This window comes from Syngnathoides biaculeatus, chromosome 13 (assembly GCF_019802595.1).
Source record: "Syngnathoides biaculeatus isolate LvHL_M chromosome 13, ASM1980259v1, whole genome shotgun sequence".
Taxonomy (NCBI): domain Eukaryota; kingdom Metazoa; phylum Chordata; class Actinopteri; order Syngnathiformes; family Syngnathidae; genus Syngnathoides; species Syngnathoides biaculeatus.
Window position 1 is genome coordinate 13,306,984 of NC_084652.1, and position 23,344 is coordinate 13,330,327.

General features: G+C 41.6%; 1 protein-coding gene across 1 annotated transcript; it reads left to right on the top strand.

Annotated features, from left to right (window-relative positions):
- The first annotated feature begins 272 nt into the window (after window positions 1-272).
- On the top strand, window positions 273-23,297 carry LOC133511483 (uncharacterized). Its single transcript, XM_061840447.1, is given in 14 exon segments — window positions 273-511; window positions 3,910-4,960; window positions 6,106-6,305; window positions 6,394-6,565; window positions 8,561-8,611; window positions 8,810-8,910; window positions 13,406-13,943; window positions 14,668-14,871; window positions 15,071-15,232; window positions 19,197-19,351; window positions 20,401-20,643; window positions 21,660-21,831; window positions 22,061-22,102; window positions 22,876-23,297. Coding segments are annotated over 13 exon segments (3,168 nt in total). The 5' UTR covers window positions 273-511; window positions 3,910-3,934; the 3' UTR covers window positions 22,978-23,297.
- Window positions 23,298-23,344: the final 47 nt, after the last annotated feature.

The window sequence follows — 23,344 nt, forward strand, 5'->3', positions numbered from 1 at the left end:
AGAATAAATAAATACAACGGAACCACACTTGAGATATGGTTCTATTTTACTTTAGATTAGATAGATAGATAGATAGATAGATAGATAGATAGATAGATAGATAGATAGATAGATAGATAGATAGATAGATAGATAGATAGATAGATAGATAGATAGATAGATAGATAGATAGATAGATAGATAGATAGATAGATAGATAGATAGATAGATATTTACTACAGCGACAATAACAAAGTACAACACATGAATTGTTTTCCAGTTAAAAGGCTGCCTAGCGCCCTCCGCCGACAATCCGTGGACTCGTGCTCCGATTGGCTGAACCTGCCCCGTGCGTAAGGTGGTAAACATCCGTCGTGCATACGTCACGGAGGTAATGGAGGTTTGTGCTCTTCTCGCAGCCTTCTCTGTTGCCAAACTGGCCACTTTCCTGTACGTCTGTCACCGCGTGTAATTTGGGTTATCGGAGTATAAACATCGCAGGTGACGACCATTTCATCCGCGGGAGAGTAAGGTGAGCAAGCGAACGTCGCGGCTGGTCTTGACTTCGCCAGATCGGTGACACTCGTGAAGTCTAAATGCTAACCCTTAGCGCAACACTTCCTGGAACACTTGCGAAATGCACACCCGCCAGAAAGTGATAAAATGGCACTTTGGGAGTTGGGTTGGTGTATTTTGAGGAGAGACATTTTGTTGGAATTATCAAATATTGGCTCACCATGTCCTCCTTGTCTACTGTTTAAATGTTATGATCGTGGAAGGAAATTGACTCGCAGAAACTAGTCGTAGCCAATGTAAGGTATCTACTAGCTGTTCCTTCGAACCGTTGCGAATTATTTCAGTGCATGAATAATTTATGATAATTTGTGATACGCTGAAATAACCTTGAAAGTAAATGTTCAACGCCGTCAGTGGACGATCTTATTCCAATGCGTGAGGGATACGTTCTGACAAATTAGCATGTGTGCTAACGCGAGCAGATTGGTCACTTTAAAGAGACACAGATCCAACCAATCAGAGATGCCCTAATCAAACCGTCTCGTACGGTTGTTGACGCAATACAGTTTTATACTTCTATGTTGAATAATAAAATAAAATCGTTATTGTATCATATAGAGAGATATATTTAAATGTGTGTGCGATTAAACGGAGAGAGCCTTTGCAGGTCTAAAGAGGTAAAGAGTCTGCTGCTCTCTGGTGGTAAATTGTGGAGCTGAAATTAAAATGAATCATAAATTGAAATGTACAGTTTAACAGTTGGTGCTATGGGTGCAGCGGTGAGCAAACCTTTGTGATTTCATTTTCTTTAAAGGATTGATGGGGGAGGTTAGTCATAGATAAAGTTGAATAAATGTTTAATTTAAAAATCTAAATTGGGTACATCGTGAGTCGCTGGGATAGGATCCAACCCTTGTGAGGATAGGAGGCATGCAAAATGGAATTGAATGGAATGGAGTGGGTTGGGATACCACTTAATGATGAATAACTAATAATCTCTCACACCTTCACACAGATTAACCCACACATACCAGTCAGCACAAGCAGTTCAGGTTTAATATTTAAACTGCACCTCCCACCTTTTTGCCCAGTGTGCACACGTCTGTGTGTGTGTGTGGTTTTTTTTTTCAGTGAATATCAAAAGCCGACAGTGAGTCACTTGAGAGCGATTGAGAAAGGTCGGGCCTTGTGGACCTGGTGGGCAGAGTAGCCATTTTGCAGCCCATATCAGTTCTAGGGCAGAAACCAAACACCTCCATGACCGGAGCAATCCTTCATGGGGAAGACCTGAAGGTAAATCCATTGTCAAGTCATGCGACTTATTCGCTTTTTATGTTTTGTTTTGTTGTTGTTTTTTTTTTTTTTTTTTTTTTTAACGGTAATCGAATGACTATTTTACCAGTCACGACGACAGTATTTCTCAAAATGTTGTACACATGCACCCTCTTGTGGTACATGAAATAATGTAATTATATACATTTTCAGACACTTAAACATCCAGTACAGAATATTAGTCATGTACAGTTCGGTTGTATTTAACTTTAGGACACTACATTTTGATTTACTTTTCTTAACATTTATTTAGAAACAATTTTTAATATACATTATGTTGTAATTGAATTTAATTATTCACATTTTTTTTGTCTGTTTTTCTATATTTTTTAGAACAGTGTTGATGCTTAAACTATTAAATTTACATGGGCTTACAGAAATAAATGTAATTTTTAGGACTAAAACCTCTGTCACATTTTCTGATTAACACTCAGGCTGTGCTAGGTAATTTAATTTAGTACGTGGAGGGTTGAGTATTTTTTCTAGGGGTTGCTGTAAAACATTTAACCATTGCATTTCTACCTCTCCACTAGCTGACGTTTCAGTTCCACAAATAGTAGGAGAGTAGTGTAGCCAATCGCAAACATGCAGGAAAATACCGTACAGTGTATAATTTTTAGGTATCATAATTTGTGGTCTATTTAAGGTTTAAACAAGGGGTGTCCAAGCGACAACAGGTGGGCCATTTACAGTCTCATCTGTTTTACTGCACCTGCGACGTATACTGAAATGAACATTTGACTCCGTGTCATTTGCCTACATTTTACTACTTACTTTCTACACTGGGTCATTAGGCGAGGAAAGACTTTTTGTCCAAATTTTCTTTTCACAACAGCCCGATGAAAAGAAAGATGATTCATTTCCAACAGCAAATCACAATAATGTGCTTGACATGTCAAGGTCTGTTTAGCACAGAATGCTCTTGTTTTGCTTTTGAATGTGGGGGTTGTGATTCTTTTGCTTCTCAGTCAAGGGGTAAGGCTAGCTGGTTTTTAAATACAATTTATTAGATATAAAGTTGTTATTAAGAAGTCTACAACAACCCTGTTGAAATGGCTGTTTTTTTGTGATATAAAAAAATGAGACCAAGATGAGTTATTTCAAAACTTTTCCCAAGGTTCCTGTGTTCTATAACCACCAGTATTTTCTAGAAGGCAACTGAAAATAAACAAGTGAAATAACTGTGGTTGCACTAGTGTGCACACCCTCTTATAACAGGGGTGCGACAGTGCTTAGAATTAACCAATCACCTTCAAAATCACATTAATTCAGACTCGGCACATACCTGCTTTCATTTAGATTGGAGTACCTCTGATTGAGACCAAATAAAGTTTCTGATATTCTCTTCGGGGTGACACAGTGGAGCAACTCGTTGGAGTGTTGACCTTACAGTTCTGAGGACCAGGGTTCAAATCCCAGCCCTGCCTGTGTGGAGTTTGCATGTTCTCCCCGTGCCTGGGTGGGTTTTCTCCCACATCCCCAAAACATCCATCCATACATTTTCTTTGACGCTTATCTTAACAGGGGTCGCGGGGTGTGCTGGAGCCTATCCCAGCTGTCAACGGGCAGGAGGCAGGGTACACCCTGAACTGGTTGCCAACCAATCACAGGGCACATGGAGACAGACAACAGTCGCACTCACAATTGCACCTAGGGACAATTTAGAGTGTCCAATTAATGTTGCATGTTTTTGGAATGTGGGAGGAAACATGAGTGCCCGGAGAAAACCCACGCAAGCACGAGGAGAACATGTAAACTCCACACAGGCGGGGCCAGGACCGAACCTGGGACCGCAGAACTGTGAGGCCAACGCTTTACCAGCTGATCGCCACCGCGCCGCCCAGTGATGAACAGTGTTGTGTTAGTGCAAACATACGCCAAAATTTCAACCTAGGTTTCATCGGGCAATACGAATCTCCCAAATACCAAGGCAAAAGTTTAGGGTTACCTGGTGTAATGTTAACAAGGAAAAAGTTGGCATCAATTACTCAGTTTTTTTGTTATTATTATGTATACACAAAAATGCTAATTTCAAGTGGCTTCTGTTCTCACAGAATGATTCTCTCACTCCTCTTTTTACAGTGAATCATTCAAATTAGTACACACTATGAACAATTCCACCGGAGTGCCTGTGTGGGTCAATCATACACCAATCCCAGAAACAAGTAACGGTGATGACGACTCCTCAAGTAACAGATCTAGCTCTCCGCATGATGTACAGAAGGACGGTAATGACACAAAAGGGAGCTTCATTAAGATGAAGTCCATCATCCCCAATTCACTGGGCAGCATGAAGAATTACTGGAAGCGGGGGAGAGAGAGTACGGATGACTCTGAAGCCAGTAGTGGTCCGATCAAGATTCTACCTAACGGAACCAGAGTGAGTCCACCTGTAAGTCCGTTTGTGGAGCGCAGGAAATGGGATGAAATGTCGGAAAAAACGTATTCAAAAGAAACCTTCCCAAACCCCAATGAGGACTCGCTACTCACAAGCATCCATCCTGCGGAGTACTACGCCGAGAAGTTGGAGGTGTACAACCAGAAGTACTCTTACTTGAAGTCGTGGCCAGGCCTGCTCCGACTTCTGGGCGGCATTGAACTTCTCTTGGGGGCTATGGCGGTTGCCTGTGTCATCGGCTACCTTCACAAAGACAGTGAATGGTCCAACACGTACGGGGTGAATAGTGGGGTCTACAGCAACGGGTTTGGCCTGATGGGATACAGCTACGAGGGGCCTATGACCCCCTTCGTTGTGTCTGTGGTAGGGGTGTGTTGGATTTTGACAGTGATCATCCTGGTGTTGGGAATGACAATGTATTACCGTACCATCCTCCTCGATGCACCCTGGTGGCCCCTAACAGAAGCCGTGATTAATGTCACGATGTTTTTACTCTACATGGCAGCAGCCATCGTATACCTTAACGACTTGAACCGCGGGGGCCTGTGCTACATGACCATGGGCATCAACCCCATCTTGGCCGGCATGTGCCGAGTCGAGGGGGGCCAGATGGCGGGAACTGCTTTTCTCTTCATCAACATGATTATGTATCTGGGGAGTTTCCTGGTCAGTCTGAAGATGTGGCGACACGAAGCCAGACGAAGAGACAGAGTGGACTTTGAGGACAAGACAACGGTGAGGAAAACGGGACAAACACGATGCTGTCCTGAGTCCATAGTCACACATGTTCTTGAAGGGCGAGCATGCTCGATAGCGTCGAACACAGTTACAAACACCTCAAAATAACTCGACACAATAAATGATTGATGCATGAAATACAAAGGTAGTAATTTCCGGTAACTTGAATTACATCATCTCTTGCTCTACTCTACTGTAAACATTTATCCGCCCCTTTTTTAATCTCCTGCGTTTCATTTTGCACTCAGCAAATCCAAACGTTAAAATGCCACTCCTGCAACACATCGTTGAAATGTCTGCCAACTTATTTTAATTGGATCTTTTTTCAAGCTACAGATTTACAATGAGTGACATCAGCAATCCCACTAATGAAAGGCACGCAAGCCAAAATCTGCAGCAGAACAAAAGAAGGGAAAACAAATTGTTGTAATTTAATGTCAGTCAATCTAATCTGCAGTGTTTGCTTTTATCTGTTTATTTTTTGCTGCTAAACATTTTAACATAACTCATTTTACTGTGGACTAGTTTTAGTGTATTCAATATGTGACAAAAAGACAACGTGTAGTAAATTCTGCTTTCACACGTGTTTTACGGGAATTGGAGGGATTCTGCCCACACAATTAGTGGGGTTAAACGTGTTGTGAAAAGAAAAAAAATCAAACTCCTCTGTAAACAGGGTGCATTTTAGGTTCTTCCTGAACTTTCACCCCAAACCCAAATAAATCTGTTTTTTTTCTGAGTAGTATATTTCAGGCTGCACGGTGGCTCACCTGGCGTTGGCCTCACAGTTCTGAGGTCCTGGATTCAATCCCGGACCCGCCTGTGTGGAGTTTGCATGTCTCCCCGTGCCTGCGTGGATTTCCTCCAGGCACTCCGGTTTCCTCCCACATCCCAGAAACATGCAACATTAGTCAGACACTCTAAATTGCCCGTAGGTGTGATTGTTAGTACGGCTGTTTGTCTCTGTGTTCCCTGCGATTGGCTGGCAACCAGTTCAGGGTGTACCCCGCCTCATGCCCCTTGACAGGTGGGCTAGGCTCCAGCACTCCCCGTGACCCTCGTGAGGATAAGCAGCGAAGGAAATGGATGGATATTTCAGATACTAGCTAACAAAAGTGATACTTTTTTTTTTTAATGTTCAGTATCCTGGGGAGAACCCTCGCTCCAACCTCCTGGCCCCACCAAAAGCAAAGCACATCGCATTCATGACAGAAGTAGATGGCAGAGAGAACTTGGATCCAAACAACATGCATGGGCTCACCTCCACCATCCAGATGAGTCAGAAAAACTACGAGGCTCCGGCGCCCATCCCGAAAGTGCAGATCATTGCAGACTATATCCTGTGAGTAAATAATTTTGAAACATCTGCATAAACGGTCAGCATGAGCCCGTGTGACAAGTTAAGTGTTCTTTTGTTTTGTTTTTTCCAGGAAATACCCTGAGATCAACAGTGTGGAAGAAAGGGAGAAATACAAAGCTGTGTTCAATGACCAGTATCAGGAGTACAAAGAGCTTTACAAAGACATCACCGCCACGCTGAAGAAGTTCAGTGAGCTGGACGCTGTCATCGCGCAACTCATCACAGATGGAAAAAGCAGAGAGGTACGGCACTCTAATGACCCGCGTTAAGTCAATCATTTGTTGCGATTGCACAAAATCAGGTGGCAAAAATAGAAATGGGTTTTCTTTTTTTTATACTGTCTTATGACATACAATACCTGTTTTGATAACTAATATAGATGCTAAATTGTTTCCCTTTATGATGAGAACTGAAGAACAAAAACTGCTAAATTAGGTCATGATAACAAAAGCCTGCATACTTGAGGTACTTTCATCTTTAAACAGAGAATTTGTTTTTACACTAGAAGCTACTGATTTCTAGGCTGTCACAAGACAACACATTTGCCACAAAGCCTTCTTCAATATAAAAAGTCTCCACACCCCTGCTCAAATGCTAGGTTTTTGTGTGGTAAAACAATGGGCTCTAGATAAATGATTTCAAAAGTTTTTCCGGCGTGATCGAGACCTATAACCTGATAAACCCTTTCTGAGAGAAGTAAAGATAAACAACTGGAATCATGTGATTGCGTAACTGTGCACACCCTCTTAAGAATAGGATGGGACTGACGGAGCATTTGAAATCATGTTTAACACAAAATCTTCAAAAGGCAAGTTATGTCCGGTGAAACCATGGTTGAACCTAATGGCTTTACAGTAATTCCAAAATATATGTTTGTTGCAAACACAACATTACTCATCTCCAAAATAATGCCGTACACCCACTGTGAAGCATGATGGTGGCTGCATTATGCTGTTAGGTTGTTTTCTTCAGCTGTAGTTGGGGCCTAGGACAAAATGGAGGGATTATGGACAGTAGTCAGTTTTAGCATCCACCTTTTGGACCTAGGCTACCAACCAACAATAATGTCAGCAAAAGCCTACTGCGGCCTGAAGCTCTTTACAGTCAATCACAGGCTCTTTAAATGGTGGCAGGTTGACCCTCATTTCACGTTTGAATGTGAGTTTTTTGTTTTACTTATTGATGGTAAATCAATCAAATGGAAATCCATCCATTCATCAATTTTCTTAGCCGCTTATCCTCACAAGGGTATCGGGGAGTGCTGGAGCCTATCCCAGCTGTCAACGGGCAGGAGGCGGGGTACACCCTGAACTGGTTGCCAGCCAATCGCAGGGCACATGGAGACAAACAGCCGCACTCACAATCACACCTTAAGGCAATTAAGTGTCTCCAATTAATGCATGTTTTTGGGATGTTGGATGAAACCGGAGTGCCAGATGAAAACCCACGCAGGCACGGGGAGAACTCGCAAACTCTACACAGGCGGGCCAGGATTGAACCCGGGACCTCAGAACTGTGAGGCCAACACTCAAAATGATTTATTAAAATAAATTCAATTGAGTTGTACTGATGCACCTCGATGTAACAAAATGTGGTATTTGACACAGAGGTGTGCAAACTTTTAATAGAATTTTGATCTCCACTATAAATCCCAAATTCTCAATCAAGATCTCAGCCACGGTTGGCATGTTGTGTAATCTGCACTAAACAGGCCCAAAAAATGCCATGTAAATTCGCCACACTGCAGAGAAGAGTAATGTTAACAAGCCTGCCAAATTTGAATGGATAAAAAAAATGTTAGTATTTAAAATCAGGCTTCCAAATTCAAATAATAAGAGCGCCCTTTCAGCTCTCAGATACTGTTGCCGTGTCGAATGGATGTGCCAAACATACTGCGGGGGCGAAAGCTTATACAGTACGAAGTAAAATCACATTGGGGGGCTTAAGAGGCACAAGTGAATAGTTATTGTGGACTGTCATCATAAAAGTAGGCACAAGTCAACTTACCCTCGTTGTTGGTGACAGACAAACACGGCGCCTGACAACAGCAGGATGTTAAGATGTAGCCGAGGTAGTGAGATGGCCTGAGCTCACTTTAGCCACCAAGCCATGTTGGCTCTGGGGAAAGTTTACAAAACTATACGCCGTGAAATGTGCACTGCAGAGTCGGCTGGTGGTGTTGATGTGTCCAATACTGTATGTACTTCGTGAAACGGTTGAACCATTTGTTTTTCCAGGACCAAAACAGGATTCGAAACATCTTGAAGCAGTATGAGCAGAAAAAGAGCGTAAGTGATCCTTTTATTGACAAAACATTATGTCACAAATACTACTACAGTACAATAACGTTGTGCAAAGAGTCCACGATTCTGTCCACCGAGGCTGTGGAATTTCTTCCTGCCATTACGTAACAAATGAAGGTGACGAGAGAGAAGAATTGGATCAAGAATGATTGTCGCTTCTTTTTTTTTTCTTTTCTGTTACAGGATCCTGCTTTTTTGGAGAAAAAGCAACGATGTGACTACTTGAAAGCCAAACTGAGCCACATAAAAGACAGAATCCGTGTTTTTGATCAGGACACAGCCATATTGAACAGATAGCATCACTTTTATTTTATGCAAATGTTAAATTCTTATTATATCACGTGATATTTCTATCGTGGGTCATCCTCACAGGCGTGAAGCTTTTGCAATGCGTTTGCATTATTGCATCATATTATTGTCAACACAATCATATGTTAATGTGATGGCTTCCGGGTTTCATTTATTTTCATTTTTACAAACACTACATGATTGTATATTGATGATTGATACAATGTACATTATCTTTTTCTAAAAATGTTTTGTACGCACTGCCACTATCTGCCTTTACAATCATTTTTAAAGTGATCTGTGTCTTTTACTTGTTTTTTTTCATTACTCTGTTATATCTGTGAAACAATACACTTGCACTTTACTCTAAAAGGTACTGAAAATGAGAAGCTGTTAATTTATTAGTGAAATAAACATATTGTAAGTCTTAATAATTGAACCTTTCACACACATGGCACCAAAATTAATCGTATATAGAAATAGAGTAATAGATGACTATATTTTTTCAATGATTTGACCTCTTTTAGTATAAACGGCCTTACTTCTGTTGACTTAAATGTATCCATCCGCCCATTTTCTGGACTGTTTTTCCTCATTAGAGTCACCAGGGACTTGAATCCTATCTGACTTTGGGCTAGAGGCGAGGTACACCCTTGACTGGTTGCCAGCCAATCATAAGGGACATGTAGAAAAATGAACAGTCACTTTCACACCTATGAACAATTTAGAGTCTACAGTTAACTGATGTGGATGATTTTGTGGATGTGGAGAAAGACGGGAAGGAAATGCAAAGCAAACACAGGAAGGCTGAGCCGGGATTTGAACCCAGAACCGCTTCACACCATACGTACAGTATACAGTACACTACATGATTGCATCCACAATTTCATCCAGCTCCCCCCTTTCTGATCATTTTGGTCTTTTTATGCTGCAGATAAACAAAAGGAGAGTTCATAACTATACTGCATTCAGATTCTAAAGGACTGGATGCTACTTTGACAATGCCAGAACTGAACAGAAAGTGTTGGTTTAGTGCATCATATATGTGGTTCCTATACCTCCTGTACAGTATCCCAAGTGCATCTTAAAAAGTTTGACTATTCTTGCTCATTTATTTCAGTAGTTCCATTGAAAAATGTGTATCATTTCTAAATATTGTTAAATACCTTAAGAAATATTTTGAGTGGCTTTTATGATAGGGTCTTTACATACCTATTCCTCTCTCTATATTTTTTTTGTAATTAATTTTATTATTGGGACCTAGTTTTTAAATATATGTCGTGTACCAATCTATTTTTGATTTCCACGTTAACCTTCTTGGTCTTAGTTGGGTTTGTTGGCTTCTTGGATTGCCTTTGGCTTCTCTTTTGTTCTTTTTATGATCTTGACGTTGGTATGCTGCTATCTTTATGTATCGTGTTATAGTAGGTCTGTCAAAGTCATTTTCTTTAAGGTTACTCTGCAATAAAGATAATAGACTAGATAGATAATAGAAATAATAACTGGATGAGCCAAAATTTCCTTCAACAATAGGCGTGGTCCTTACAACTGTGAAACCAATGCTTTACAGCTGCGGCACCATGCCGCTCTCAACTAAATCCATCCATCCATTTTCTTTGCTGCTTATCCTCATGATGGTCGCTGGAGCCTATCCCAGCTGTCAACGGGCAGGAAGCAGGTTACACCCTGAACTGGTTGCCAGCCAATCGCAGGTCACATAAACATAAACAATCGCACTCACAATCACACCTAGGGGCAATTTAGAGTATCCGATTTATGTTGCATGTTTTTGGGATGTGGGAGGAAACCCACGCAGGCACAGGGAGAGCATGCAAATTCCACACAGGCGGGGCCGGGATTGAACCTGGGTCCTCAGAACTGTGAGGCCAATGACTTACTAGCTGTGTCACCCATCAACTAAATAACAGATTAAAATGTGTTAATTATGCCATTTTTAACATTTCTTAAATCTTTTATTCTAATCTGTCATGACATACTGTAAGTATTTAATTTGTGCATTGTATTTATAAAGTGCAAATATTAGTAAATGTATATTTAAATATATATATTATTTAAAAAAAATGGACAATTATTTATGACAAGAGTTTTGTAATATTCGTTTAATTGATTTAGCAGTTTCAACTTAAATTAGCTCCTTAGAATTTATTTATCAAAACGTTATTTTATTTGTATTTGGCTAATAGATTTTCTGGAGCTAAAATTAAAAAAAAAATCACAAAAATGAAAAAATACATTCTAATTGCTTGAATACCTATTAATAGAATGAACTTTTTTATTTTATTACATATTTGACATACCTTTTGGGGGGGGGGCGGATCATCTACCTATCTGTCCTTTTTGTATAGCAAAAATAAATGTGGCCCTTGAGCACAAATATTTGCACACCGCTGCTCCAGCCTGCACAAATTATTACTTATTATGATTTTTTTTTTTTTTTTCTTTCCTGTAATTTCGTTAAAGGGCAGCCATTTCCCGAGCAGACTTTCTACGTGCTCGTGGACGCGGGTTGGGCCGTGGGCTCACAGTCTACCGTCCGACGAGACGACGACTCCACGGCGGTGACTGGAAGAAAATAACACGGAGTTGTTTCTTCCCTGGGGTGTTTTCTGCCGGCGAATCATGACAAAAAGGGGCCGAAAGGGGGTCTTCGTGGGTGGCGTGGATTTAGCATAATCTCAAGTGTCAGGCGGCCAAAATTGAAAGTTCGGGTAAGTTGCTCTGCTGTGTTTGCAGGTTTCATGTCGGAGTAACTGAAAGGTGTTTTTGTTTTTTGTTTTTTGTTTTTTTTGCTACCACTTCGAGACAGCCGTTAAACGCAAACCACAAGATTAATCATACAAATATTGTCGAAGTCATCAAAACTCAATGTAAGGTGTGGATAAATACCATGCGAGTACACCGAATATTGAGCAATTGTGGTTTGATCATTTTAAACAAAAGCAAGTGCCTTTCAGTATATTGTACAGTATATGTATATGTATATATATATATATATAATATATATATATATATATATATATATATATATATATATATATATAATATTATGGATTGGGTTTTTAATTTGGCCTCTTGTTAAAAGAAGCACCTCTTCTCCTCACAGACAAATCGTTTCCATTTCAAATTTAATTTATTAAAGGTACCTGTGTCCAAGGGGAATAGCCTGTGCAGTGTATTTGCCAACCTTTAAAAAGCACTCTAGAAATCAATGTATTATTCAATAGCTAAAACAGCATATGTAAATTACAATGAGAAAACAAAATTGAAAAAAAACCCCACTGTGGTTTACAGTTAAATATACAACAGACTCTAATCTTAAAACACTAAGATAATTTCAAACACATTTTACACAATTATCTTCAAAGTTAATGGCTTATTTATTTTTTAAAAAAATGCTACTGAAGTGCACATTTACAAGCACATGCGGCAAAGAGACGTTAGTATCATTTCAACATACTTCCTTGACACTAATTACTCGCTTCCTATAAGGGCTTTGGTGCCATCCTGTGGTATCTTCTGGTGCTATAGACAAAGCACAAAAATATCTAAATTGTGTATATGAGTTTTCCAGTGAATAGGTTCCACTGGGGGAAAAAGCTGTTGTGAGTGGTCACTTGAAATTAATTTTTTTTAAAAATGCGCATCGATCTTGGTTGCAACGTTAATAGCAGCAATCAAATTGCATTGTAACTGTTACAGTTTTAATCAGATCCGGTCAATGAGGTGGTGAGGAATTGCCACTCCTGCAATTGAGCAACACCCGAGGAAGGAACGAAGTTGGTCGTCGTCACTGTGGACACCAAACACAGCCGCTCTCAGTTGTCTTCGGTCTGAATTATTAAAGCCTCTTGGTTTGAGTTTCACTGGTGGCACCTGACTGAATCCACAGTGCCGCACATAGAAAAAAAAAGGGGGGCAAAAGCATTCAGTCTTTGTATAGAAGTACACACAATTGATTAACAGATACAGTATTAGTACTGACTTAGTGCGAGCTGCACACACATCTTACCGCACATGTAGATGTCCAATTGTAATCAGATGGCAAGTTTTACGACAGCTACTCGGTAGAATTTTGCTTATCTGCAGGTGGAGAAAAACCTCGACATGCTAGAAAAAAACCAACAATTTTGGGATCGGCCTGCCTATTTGCGTTTGAGTCACCAAAATAAAACTAGAATTTTTTTTTTCTCTAGTGTTATTGATTTTTAAAAATGGTAAACATAATAATTTGACTTTTGAGTTTAAGTAGGAATTTTAAAAAAAAGTTCAGAGTTGGGATTTTTATATTCAGAAGATTGATTCAAGCTGGTTAATGAGTACCTAAAAAATAGTTCTGTTTCAAAAAGATGTGTGACCCCTGTGGAGGGATTGCAAAGTTATCAGTGTCCAAACTACATTTCCAAATCAGCAAAGATGCTGCAAATAAACTTTTTTTTTATACACTTCCTCCAGGTAAAACTTGAGGTAAACGTGGTCGTAAACCATGTTGGAACCTGGGCACTATGACAGCCCGCCTTGCAGCACCACTTCGCACAGCTTCGATCCCGAAAGAAGCTTGCACTCCCCATATAGCCACTACGTCAGCTACACCTCTAAACCCCTCGGAGACCACCAATATGCGGAGGGGACGCCGCAAGAGTTCTTCCGATGGTTTTCACCGCCTGGCTTCGTCAAAATCTTCCAAGGAGCCACAGCGCTCATGTGCTTCCTCATCTTTGCCTGTGTGGCGTCAACATTGGTTTGGGACATAAACGGATTTGGCTCCAGTGTTGCTGGCGCAGGGAGTTTTGCGGGTACTGGGCAAGGGTACTACGGAGGCAGCTATGGATACAGCAGCTCCTACATGACCCCGCAATCCGCCAAGGCCGCCATGATCTCCATGGCCGCCATCAACTTTGTGCTTTCGCTGGGGTTCCTGGTGGGGAGTTTTTCCCGGTCACGGGCCATAAGAGGATGTAGCTTCTACCTCGCTGTGTTCATCTGTGACACCATCTTAGCTGTCCTGCAGGTGATCCATGCACATGTAAACATCCATTTTGTATTTAGCTGGTCCCCTTTTGGGTTGCAAGTGAGCTGGAGCACAAAATAAGACAAAGCGAAGCTTTGGGTAAAGGGGAGTAGCAAATCAGAGAGCGCATAAAGGCAAACAACCATTCACACTCACATTCACACCTACGGACAACTTAGAGTCTTCACTTAAAGGTCAAGTGTCATCCCTATAAACAAAACATGTGCGTACAAAAAAATAAATATGAGCGGAGAGCGCGTCATCCATGCGCAAAGTTGCAGATGTGTCATTCGACATCCAAGTGGTCGCCATATTGGCTGCATTTACTGTCCGTGACGTCACCCCGGACATTCGCCATTGAAAACACGCTGTGGCCCCTACTATGGGACACGCCCCTTCAGACACGGAATCTCTTTTCGAAGAAGAGAACATCTCACAATCGAGTGAAGTGTCCGGGTCAATATTACCCTATTGTTTTGAGACATCTTTAGATGATATGCGGATCACTGCTTACTAACAACAGACTCCCAAACCCACACAGGCACAAGGGAGGGCATCCAAACAGGCATCCACACGGGTCGGGGCTGGGATTCGAACCCATGTCCTTAGTTTTCGAAAACCACAATATATCAGCAAGGGCAAATAAATCAGTTACGTTGCAGTTCCGGTCATTTGAACCCAAAGAATTGACTGTGATTGACTTTTTTTTTTTTTTAAATTGCAGGGCATCATTGACATCATTTTTGTGATGGGGGTCAACCCGATGTCTCAGAGCTCACAGAGCATGCTGTACAATCCGATCCTAATGATGTGCCAGAACATTCCAGACAGACCCAGCCTTAGCGGTAGCATCGGAGCTGGCTTTCCTGGGGGGTTCCCTATGTACAGCCAGTACCTGTACCATTACTGCTTCATGGACCCAGAGGAGGTCAGTAAGACAATTCTTAAAATCTTGCAATGGTCATTTAAGAGCAGAGAATGCACGAGCAGATATAAAAATTAAACTAGTAGTACATTCCGGTTGTGTGTTTTGCCCACTGCTCCAGTGTATCAGTCAAATTTTCTGTACGCATGTACATGACAACAGGGAGGTCTCAATTGAATTCCATGAAATGCGTTTTTCTCAGGCGGTCGCGTTAGCTTTGGGTCTGATGGTGGTGCTGGCCCTGTCACTGGCTGCTTACTACTCCTGGAAGACTCGGAGCAAAATATGGCGCCATGGAAAAGCGAACATCTACTGGGATGAGCCACTGGTCAGGCACTCAGAGTCGCAGCATGGTCAAGATTGGGTGAGTACTTGTTGTTTTTTGGTGGTGATTTATTTGGATACCATCTGGGTTGTGTTTGTAGGCTTCTATTCGAAGAAAGAAACTGTTGAGGCCATCACGCATAGATCAATAATCCCAATATGTTTTTCTCAAAACTGACCACGACGACCAAGTCTTGTATATCACACAAGCTGCTGTTGACTTTGAGATAGCGTTGTCGTTATCTAAGGCGCACCCAGGTTTCACTCTGTCTGATCATTAACTCGTGATAGCGGCAATAACGACACACATTGTAGTATTTCTCATGACAGTAAAGAAGTCGTAAGATTCTTGGTAAGTCATCTCGTGACTGAAGATTTTTATTCTTTAAACTCGGTTGAACAGAATTAGAGATGATCATTGCTGGCTCGGACTGAATATAAAATAAGCGCTTTCATTTTGACTCTAAATCAGAACAGTTGACATATTTTTGCCTGAGATTTGCTATTATTACTAATCGAGCATTGACAGTAACTTCTGAACCCAACAGAACTTTGTTGCTAACCTAGTTGCCAACCAAAACAGCAGCACCTACCAAGGCACCAGGTGTCTTGGATGAAGCTGTCTCAACGGCTGCCACTCCTCCTCACTTCACTTCGTCAAAGGTCCTCGGCATCAAGATGCCGCAAGATGGCAAATCTGGAAATGCCATGAATTCCTTCCGGCCCTCACAAAAAAACTAAAATGTTTGCGTTTTGTTTTTTTAATAAGACAAAATACTCTAAATATTGCACTTTATCATAACATATGTTGATTCAATTCAAGACGATGTAAAAAAATTTAATTAATGATTCACGATTAAATTTTTATCCTATTTTTGCTTCAATTCAATGGACAGTGTGGTGCTCCTATTGGTGCGGGTGCTTTGGCCACCTGGGTCAGTATAATACATCCATCCATCCATCCATTTTCTTTGCCGCTTATCCTCACGAGGGTTGCGGGGAGTGCTGGAGCCTATCCTAGCTGTCAACAGGCAGGAGGCAGGTTACACCTTAACTGGTTGCCAACCAATCCCAGGGCACATAGAGACAAACAGCCGCAATCACGCCTAGGGACAATTTCGTGTGTCCAATTAATGTTGGATGTTTTTGGAATGTGGGAGGAAACCGTAATGCCCGGAGGAAACCCACGCAGGCATGAGGAGAACATGCAAACTCCACACAGGCGGGTTCGGGATTGAACCCGGGACCTCAGAACTGTGAGGCCAACGCTTTACCAGCTGCAGCCCAGTATAATACAGAAATAGAAATATACATGGAGACGTCTCAGCTCCTCAGTACGCTGCAGTCATATTAGTCGTTCTTCGCGAAGGACAAAGAACATATCCTTGAGACGATTGTCATATTATCAGTTTACACGTGTTACTCTACCATTGGTGTTCAAATGTTTAAAGCATTGTATCACTGACACTGTCGCAATTTTTTAACCTGTCTATGGCATTTTACATTGTTTGTGAGTATTACTTTAAGCAGACTTTCCAAAGAAAAAGGTATGTAGTTGTTTTAAATGTACACAAATTTTGGTCTTACTCTCTTATTCCGCCTCTTGCCTGATGATAGCTCGGATAGGGTGCGGCATGCCTGCGAACCTATTGAGGATAAGCCTTGTATCTTTGTTTTATGTTTAGTTTGGCAGTAAACTAATTTGGAGTGGTATAAGAACATTGAAGCCTCTATGTTGATTTTCTTTCTTTTTTTTTTTGTAAGTGAGTTCAAAGCCCACCAAACACCGTTCAGATCTCGAGTTTTTGCTCTCCAGTCAAAGTCGATAACTGCATGAACGACAGGTTGTATCTTGAAAAATTTGAAGTTAGGTCATTCATATCTCCTATATCTCCTATGTGAATAAAGTCAAAATGTAACATTGGTTGCTTTACGATTTAGCATACAGGCAGGCAGGCAGGCACCGAGCCCTTTCACTACTACACTGCTTGTACATGCTAGCCGGGGCATCTTGTTGCCTTCAGCAGTGTCGCAGGAATGTATCCTCTCTGGTTTGACTCATTATGAGGAAAGAAGGAACACAATTAGTTTATCCAGACTGCCTTGGCCTACATTCTCTCAGTGATTGTGAGGCGGCTTCATTTGAAAGTGGTCCCTGTTCTGGTCCATTCGTGTACCACAGCGGTGAGGTTGCTTTCCCTTGCAAGGAGGCATTTTTAATGTATGGCCGTGCATGTATAATATATAAAAGACTCGGGTTGCCACTGTGCTGCTGTATGATTCCCCACGGAGTGGCGGCTGTAAATGATTCAGTCCGGGCTGCTTCACAAACCAAGCTAAAAGTTACCTTCTTGTCGAATAAGAATGCAAGAACTGTATAATATGTCATCAAATACCCAATACCGTACAAATCACAATGTACAACACTGTAGTTTTGAAAGTGGAATGTTGCAAAATTATGACTCACGTTACCAACTCACGGAAAATTACGCTATCAGGTTGAAATGCAGGCAATTACTTGGATTGAAAATATCCATCCATCCATTTTCTGTACTGCTTATCCTCACTGTGGTCACGGGTATGTGTGTGTGTCCTATCCCAGCTATGTTCGCGTGAGAGGTGGGTACACGCTGAACTCATCGGCAACCTATCGCAGTGCACATCAACTGACCATTTTCACTCCCATTCACACCTTCACCGAGTCGGAACTGAACCTACGCAGCCCCCACCAAAGTCACCTTTTAAATTGGAGAATCCGTATTATAATGGATGAATTTAATGTGCGTCTTTGTGTCCTTAATTTTTACAAAGTGGATTACAAGACTAACAAACCAGAGAAAGCCCTCACTAAGCTCATCTCCACTTGCATCCTTCATGAGATCTATTTCACCTGCCACTTTTTTTTTTTTACTGTCCTCTTTTCTTTTTCATCCAAATGTAGGTCAAAGACATTAAAGATGTATTACGCCACATGACAGCAGATTACTGCAGATCCACTGCTTTGTTTTGTTGCGCCAGATCCATATGATGTGCTGACTCCTACAGTGAAGAAAATAAGTATTTGAAGACCCTGCTATATTGCAAGTTCTCCCACTTAGAAATCGTGGAGGGGTCTGAAATTTTCATCGTAGGTGCATGTCTACTGTGAGAGAGATAATCTAAAAAGAAAAATCCATAAATCACAATGTATGATTTTTTTTTTTAAACGATTTATTTGTGCGATAGAGCTGCAAATAAATATTTTAACACGCGAGAAAACCAATGTTAATATTTGGTACAGTAGCCTTTGTTTGCAATTACAGAGGTCAAACGTTTCCTGTAGTTGTTCACCAGGTTTGCACACATTGCAGGAGGGATTTTGGCCCACTTCTCCACAGAAATCTTCTCTAGATCAGACAGGCTTCTGGGCTGTCGCTGAGAAACATGGCCCGGTCATCCCCACCTTAATACAGTACAGTTGTCCTGTCCCATGTGCAGAAAAACACCCCCATAAGCATGATGCTATCACCCCCACGCTTCACAGTCGAGATGGTGTTCTTGGGATGGAACTCATCATTCGTCTTCTTCAAACACGGTCAGTGGAATTATGACCAAAAAGTTCAATTGTGGTCTCATCTAATCACAAAACCTTCTTCCATGACTCCTCTGTATCATCCAAATGGTCATTGACAAACTTAAGACGGGCCTCGACATGTGCTGGTTTAAGCAGGGGAACCTTCTGTGCCATGTATGATGTTTCTCACTGTGGACATGCACTTACGATGAAAATTTCAGACCCATGATTTCTAAGGAGGAGAACTTGCAATATAGCAGGGTGTTCAAATACTTATTTTCTTCACTGTAAATGCAGCATCCACAGTTACACCTGGTCTGGTGTAATTATGAAAATTTGAGTCCATTTCAGATAGTGCAGGAGTTCAGTGAGTGCCTCTCCTTTAGCCAGAGTCACTGTACACACAAGTATCTATACTTCTGCTACTTACTTTTGCCACCTGTGCGTTTAGGTCAACCATGCTGGAGAGGGACGCAGCACCCATCTGGCACCGACTGTTGTTATATCAGAGAAAGGAGCTCCTGACCTACGTGAGGGAAACAGTGTGGCGTTGTATTGCAATGATCCAGGCCTCAGTCGCAGCCAGGGAAATTTGAACAGCAGCAGGTATGACGACAATTCATTTTGATTCGTTCGTTAACCAAATTCACTGTTGGTTCATGGCAGGTGCGCCATGTGCGGCCACACGTTAAGTATGAATTAACAGCCTAATAATGTATAATAATAATTTTTTTGGTTTAAATCACAAAGGTATGTTTTAAATAGGGTATATAAGTCTTGCAGTCAGGTTAGTTTTATTTTTTTTTCTTTTCATTTTGTGTATTGCTCCCGTGGTGCTGTGAGAGATGCGTGACTTTTTAAAATACCGGATGTTCATCCATCCATCCATCCATTTTCTTTTGCCGCTTATCCTCACGAGGGTCGTAGGAAGTGCTGGAAACTATCCCAGCTGTCAACGGGCAGGAGGCGGGGTACACCCTGAACTGGTTTCCAGCCAATCGCAGGGCACATCGAGACAAACAGCCGCACTCACAATCACACCTAGGGGTTATTTAGAGTCTCAAATTAATGTCTTACATATTTTTAGGATGTGGGAGGAAACCGGAGTGCCCGGAGAAAACCCATGCAGGCACGGGAGAACATGCAAACTCCACACAGGCGGGTCCGGGATTGAACTGTGAGGCCAACACTTTCCCAGCTGATGCACTGTGCCGCCAATGTCAGACGTCATCCAGGAAATTTTTTTTCTTTGACTTAAGAGTGATGGTACGGTGGCGCACCTGTAAAGCATTGGCCTCACAGTTCTGAGGTTCAGTGTTCAATCCCGGCCCTACCTGTGTGGAGTTTGCATGTTCTCTATGTGCCCTGTGATTGGCTGACAACCAGTTTAGGTTGTACCCTGCATCCTGGCTGATGACTTGTGAGGATAAGTGGCTCACAAAACAGATTGATGTTTTAACAAAGTACAATATTATAGTGCTTTGTTTTCATAAAAAATAATTACTTTTTTTGTTGCGAGGCTGCAATAGATTGATGTCATTTCCATTCATTTCAAAGGGGAAAGACAATTTGCGATGTGGTTAAGAAATAAATTAAACTAGTATCTCGAGGTAGCAGTGTATTCGCCAAATGTGCTTCATTGTGTATTTTTCTAGCTTCTGTACGGAGAGTAGCAAGCGTCAAGAGGCTGAGCTTCCGGACCAGAACGGCAGGCCCGGAGTCCATAGCAACTCGTCCGGTAACACCGACAGCAGCTGGAAACCCGGCTCAAGGGAACAGAGCAACCACAGAAATCGAGCTACTCGAGAGACGGCGGAGCTCCGAAATGAAATTCCTTACACCACCGGAGGAGACACTGCTGATGAGCTGGACCAAAACCAAGACCAAGAGCTCTTCAGGTGACTTCATCCTCTGCTGCTACAGAATAAATGTAGTATTTTTGTTGCTACATTGGTACAAAATGAGACAGGCTTATCATTATTTCAGTGCACACTGAAGCGCTTCAATGTTTGAGGTTCGGCTTTTGTGAATGCACTGGGTTTTATTGGGGGGGGGGTCTATCTTCCAATATTCACTAAAACAACTTTGCTTGTGCTCAGCTGAAATTAATAACATTATTAGGTACAGTAGATCAGATAGTAAAGAGTTGGCCTCAAAGCTCTGAGGACTCAGGTTCATTCCCGGCCCCGCCTGTGTGGAGTTTGCATGTTCTCCCCATGCCTGCGTGGGTTTTCTTCGGGCACTCTGGTTTCCTCCCACATCCCAAAAACACACATTAATTGTAAACTCTAAATTGCCCCTAGGTGTGATTGTGAGTGCGACTGTCTCGATGTGCCCTGCAATTAGCTGGCAACCAGCAGGGTGTAACCCGCCTCCTGCCCCTTGACAGCTGGGATAGGGTCAAGCACTCCCTGCGACCCTTGTGAGGATAAGCGGCAAAGAAAATGGATGAATGAATGGATTGGTTTCTCCCCATTTTGTTGTATTTTGGTGCTAATGGAGTACTTCACTACCGTCTTGAGGCATCTTGGTGCCAAGTTGGTACCACCCAGTTGTGTGTGTTAAGCACCTTTTCCTGCACATCAAATGAAAACCAGACAATGATGATATCATTTTAGACAGTAATCCACTGTAAATTCCAGGTTCAGGATTCATAAATGTACCCATTAGATATATTTTTTAATAATTCCTGTGTATTTTGTATCATAGTTTGTGGTTCCCGTAAATATAGAAAACATTACACATTTGAACAGGGGGTGTCAATTATTTGCTACGAGGACAAAAAAATAAGCACGGCAATTATGTTAAAAAAAAGTGTTTAATGACTGTTTCATTTATGTATGTTGTTTGTCTCTTGCCAATTCTTTAAATATGAAGTATGTAAAGTGTTTATGATATTTTCTCCCCTGTGCAGACGGTACCCAGAGATCATTACAGACCAGCAGCGCCAGGAGTACAGGCAAGATTTCAATCTCGCCCTCGTTCGCTATAAAAAGCTGTGTGAAGAAATGGAGGACATCAGTGAACAGATCCACGAGCTGAGTCGAGAACTCGACTCCCTGGACAAGGATTCTGTGAAGTACCAGGTAGAATCTCATTGGAGAACATTTGGTTTTAGAGCACATCTTTGTTCATCTATCTTGGTCAGCAACGTATACTCACAGGTAGAAGGAACGATCCATAACTGTATCCACCTGTTGCCATTCATAAAGCAGAATACTGTGGAACCTCTGCGTTTGAACAATTAAACCATTCAAATATACTGATGAGTTTAACCGTATAATGTATATAACATTATTCTGCTTCTATTCTCAGGGTGTGGCTGATGAATATAACAGACTGAAGGCTCTAAAAAGGGTGAGTGGAAATAGATGTGCATTTGATATACGTAGTTATAGTATAGCAAACATTTGAAATCATAACACACGATCAAGAAGAACGTAATCATTTGATAGTCCGCTGCTACAGCCAATAAATCAGGTAGAGATCTGTATTTAGTCCGTAATCTTAAAAATCTCATTTTAATATAATTTATGTTATTCTGGCGGCACGGTGGGGCAGCTGGAAAGCGTTGGCCTCACAGTTTTGAGGTCCCAGTTTCAATCCCATCCTCGCTGTGTGGAGTTTGCATGTTATCCCCGTACCTGCGTAGCTTTTCTCCGGGCACTCCGGTTTCCTCCCAAATCTCAAGAAGGTGCAACATTAATTGGACACTCTAAATTGCCCCTAGGTGTGATTGTGAGTGCAACTGTTGTCTCTCTCCCTGTACCCTGCGATTGGCTGGCAACCAGTTCAGGTTGTACCCTGCCTCCTCCCCGTTGACAGCTGGGATAGGGTCCAAGCACTCCCTTTGACCACGACCCTTGTGAGGATAAGTGGCTAAGAAAATGGATGGATGGATGGATGGATGTTATTCTTTGATAATGATGAATTTCCTTTTATTTTTCTTGCAGTTCTTTTAGTGTAATCTGCAGTACTTTCCTGCATAAAATATTTGTATTGGTTCCAGTGATACTCCTTAATTTGTTACCTAATAAAAACGCCACCGTTTTTCTGCAGCTGGTCAACACACATTATTTGAAAGATAATGTTGAACATATGAATAATGTTTTCAAATCTTTCTCTTTCAGGGACCAGATTATCAGGCCAAAAAGAGGGAGAGCAAAGAACTTCGGCAAAAACTGTTTCACATCAAACGCCTGGTGAAAAACTTTGACCAAGGTCTTTGTTAGCATTTCGGTCTGAAGTTGAAGAAATAAGGATGCACTCACACAGGACTTTAAAACGGGATCAAACACGTTGCTTGCTGTTTACATTAAGCATGTAGCACTGAGGCTATGAGCGTGGCTTGTGAAAAAAATACCTGAATGTGCAGATAAAAAGTCTACACACCCCTGTTCAAAATTCCACCTTCTTATAATGTAGAAAAATTAGACCAAGGTGAATCATTTCAAAACTTTTTCCAGTAAAGTGACATAATCTGTAAAGAGGGAATTAAGAAGCACACTGAAATAATGTAGTTGCACAAGTGTGCACACCCTCTTATAGGGAATATACTGTAAGGTGTTCTTAAGCAATCACATTCAGCTTCATTGTAAG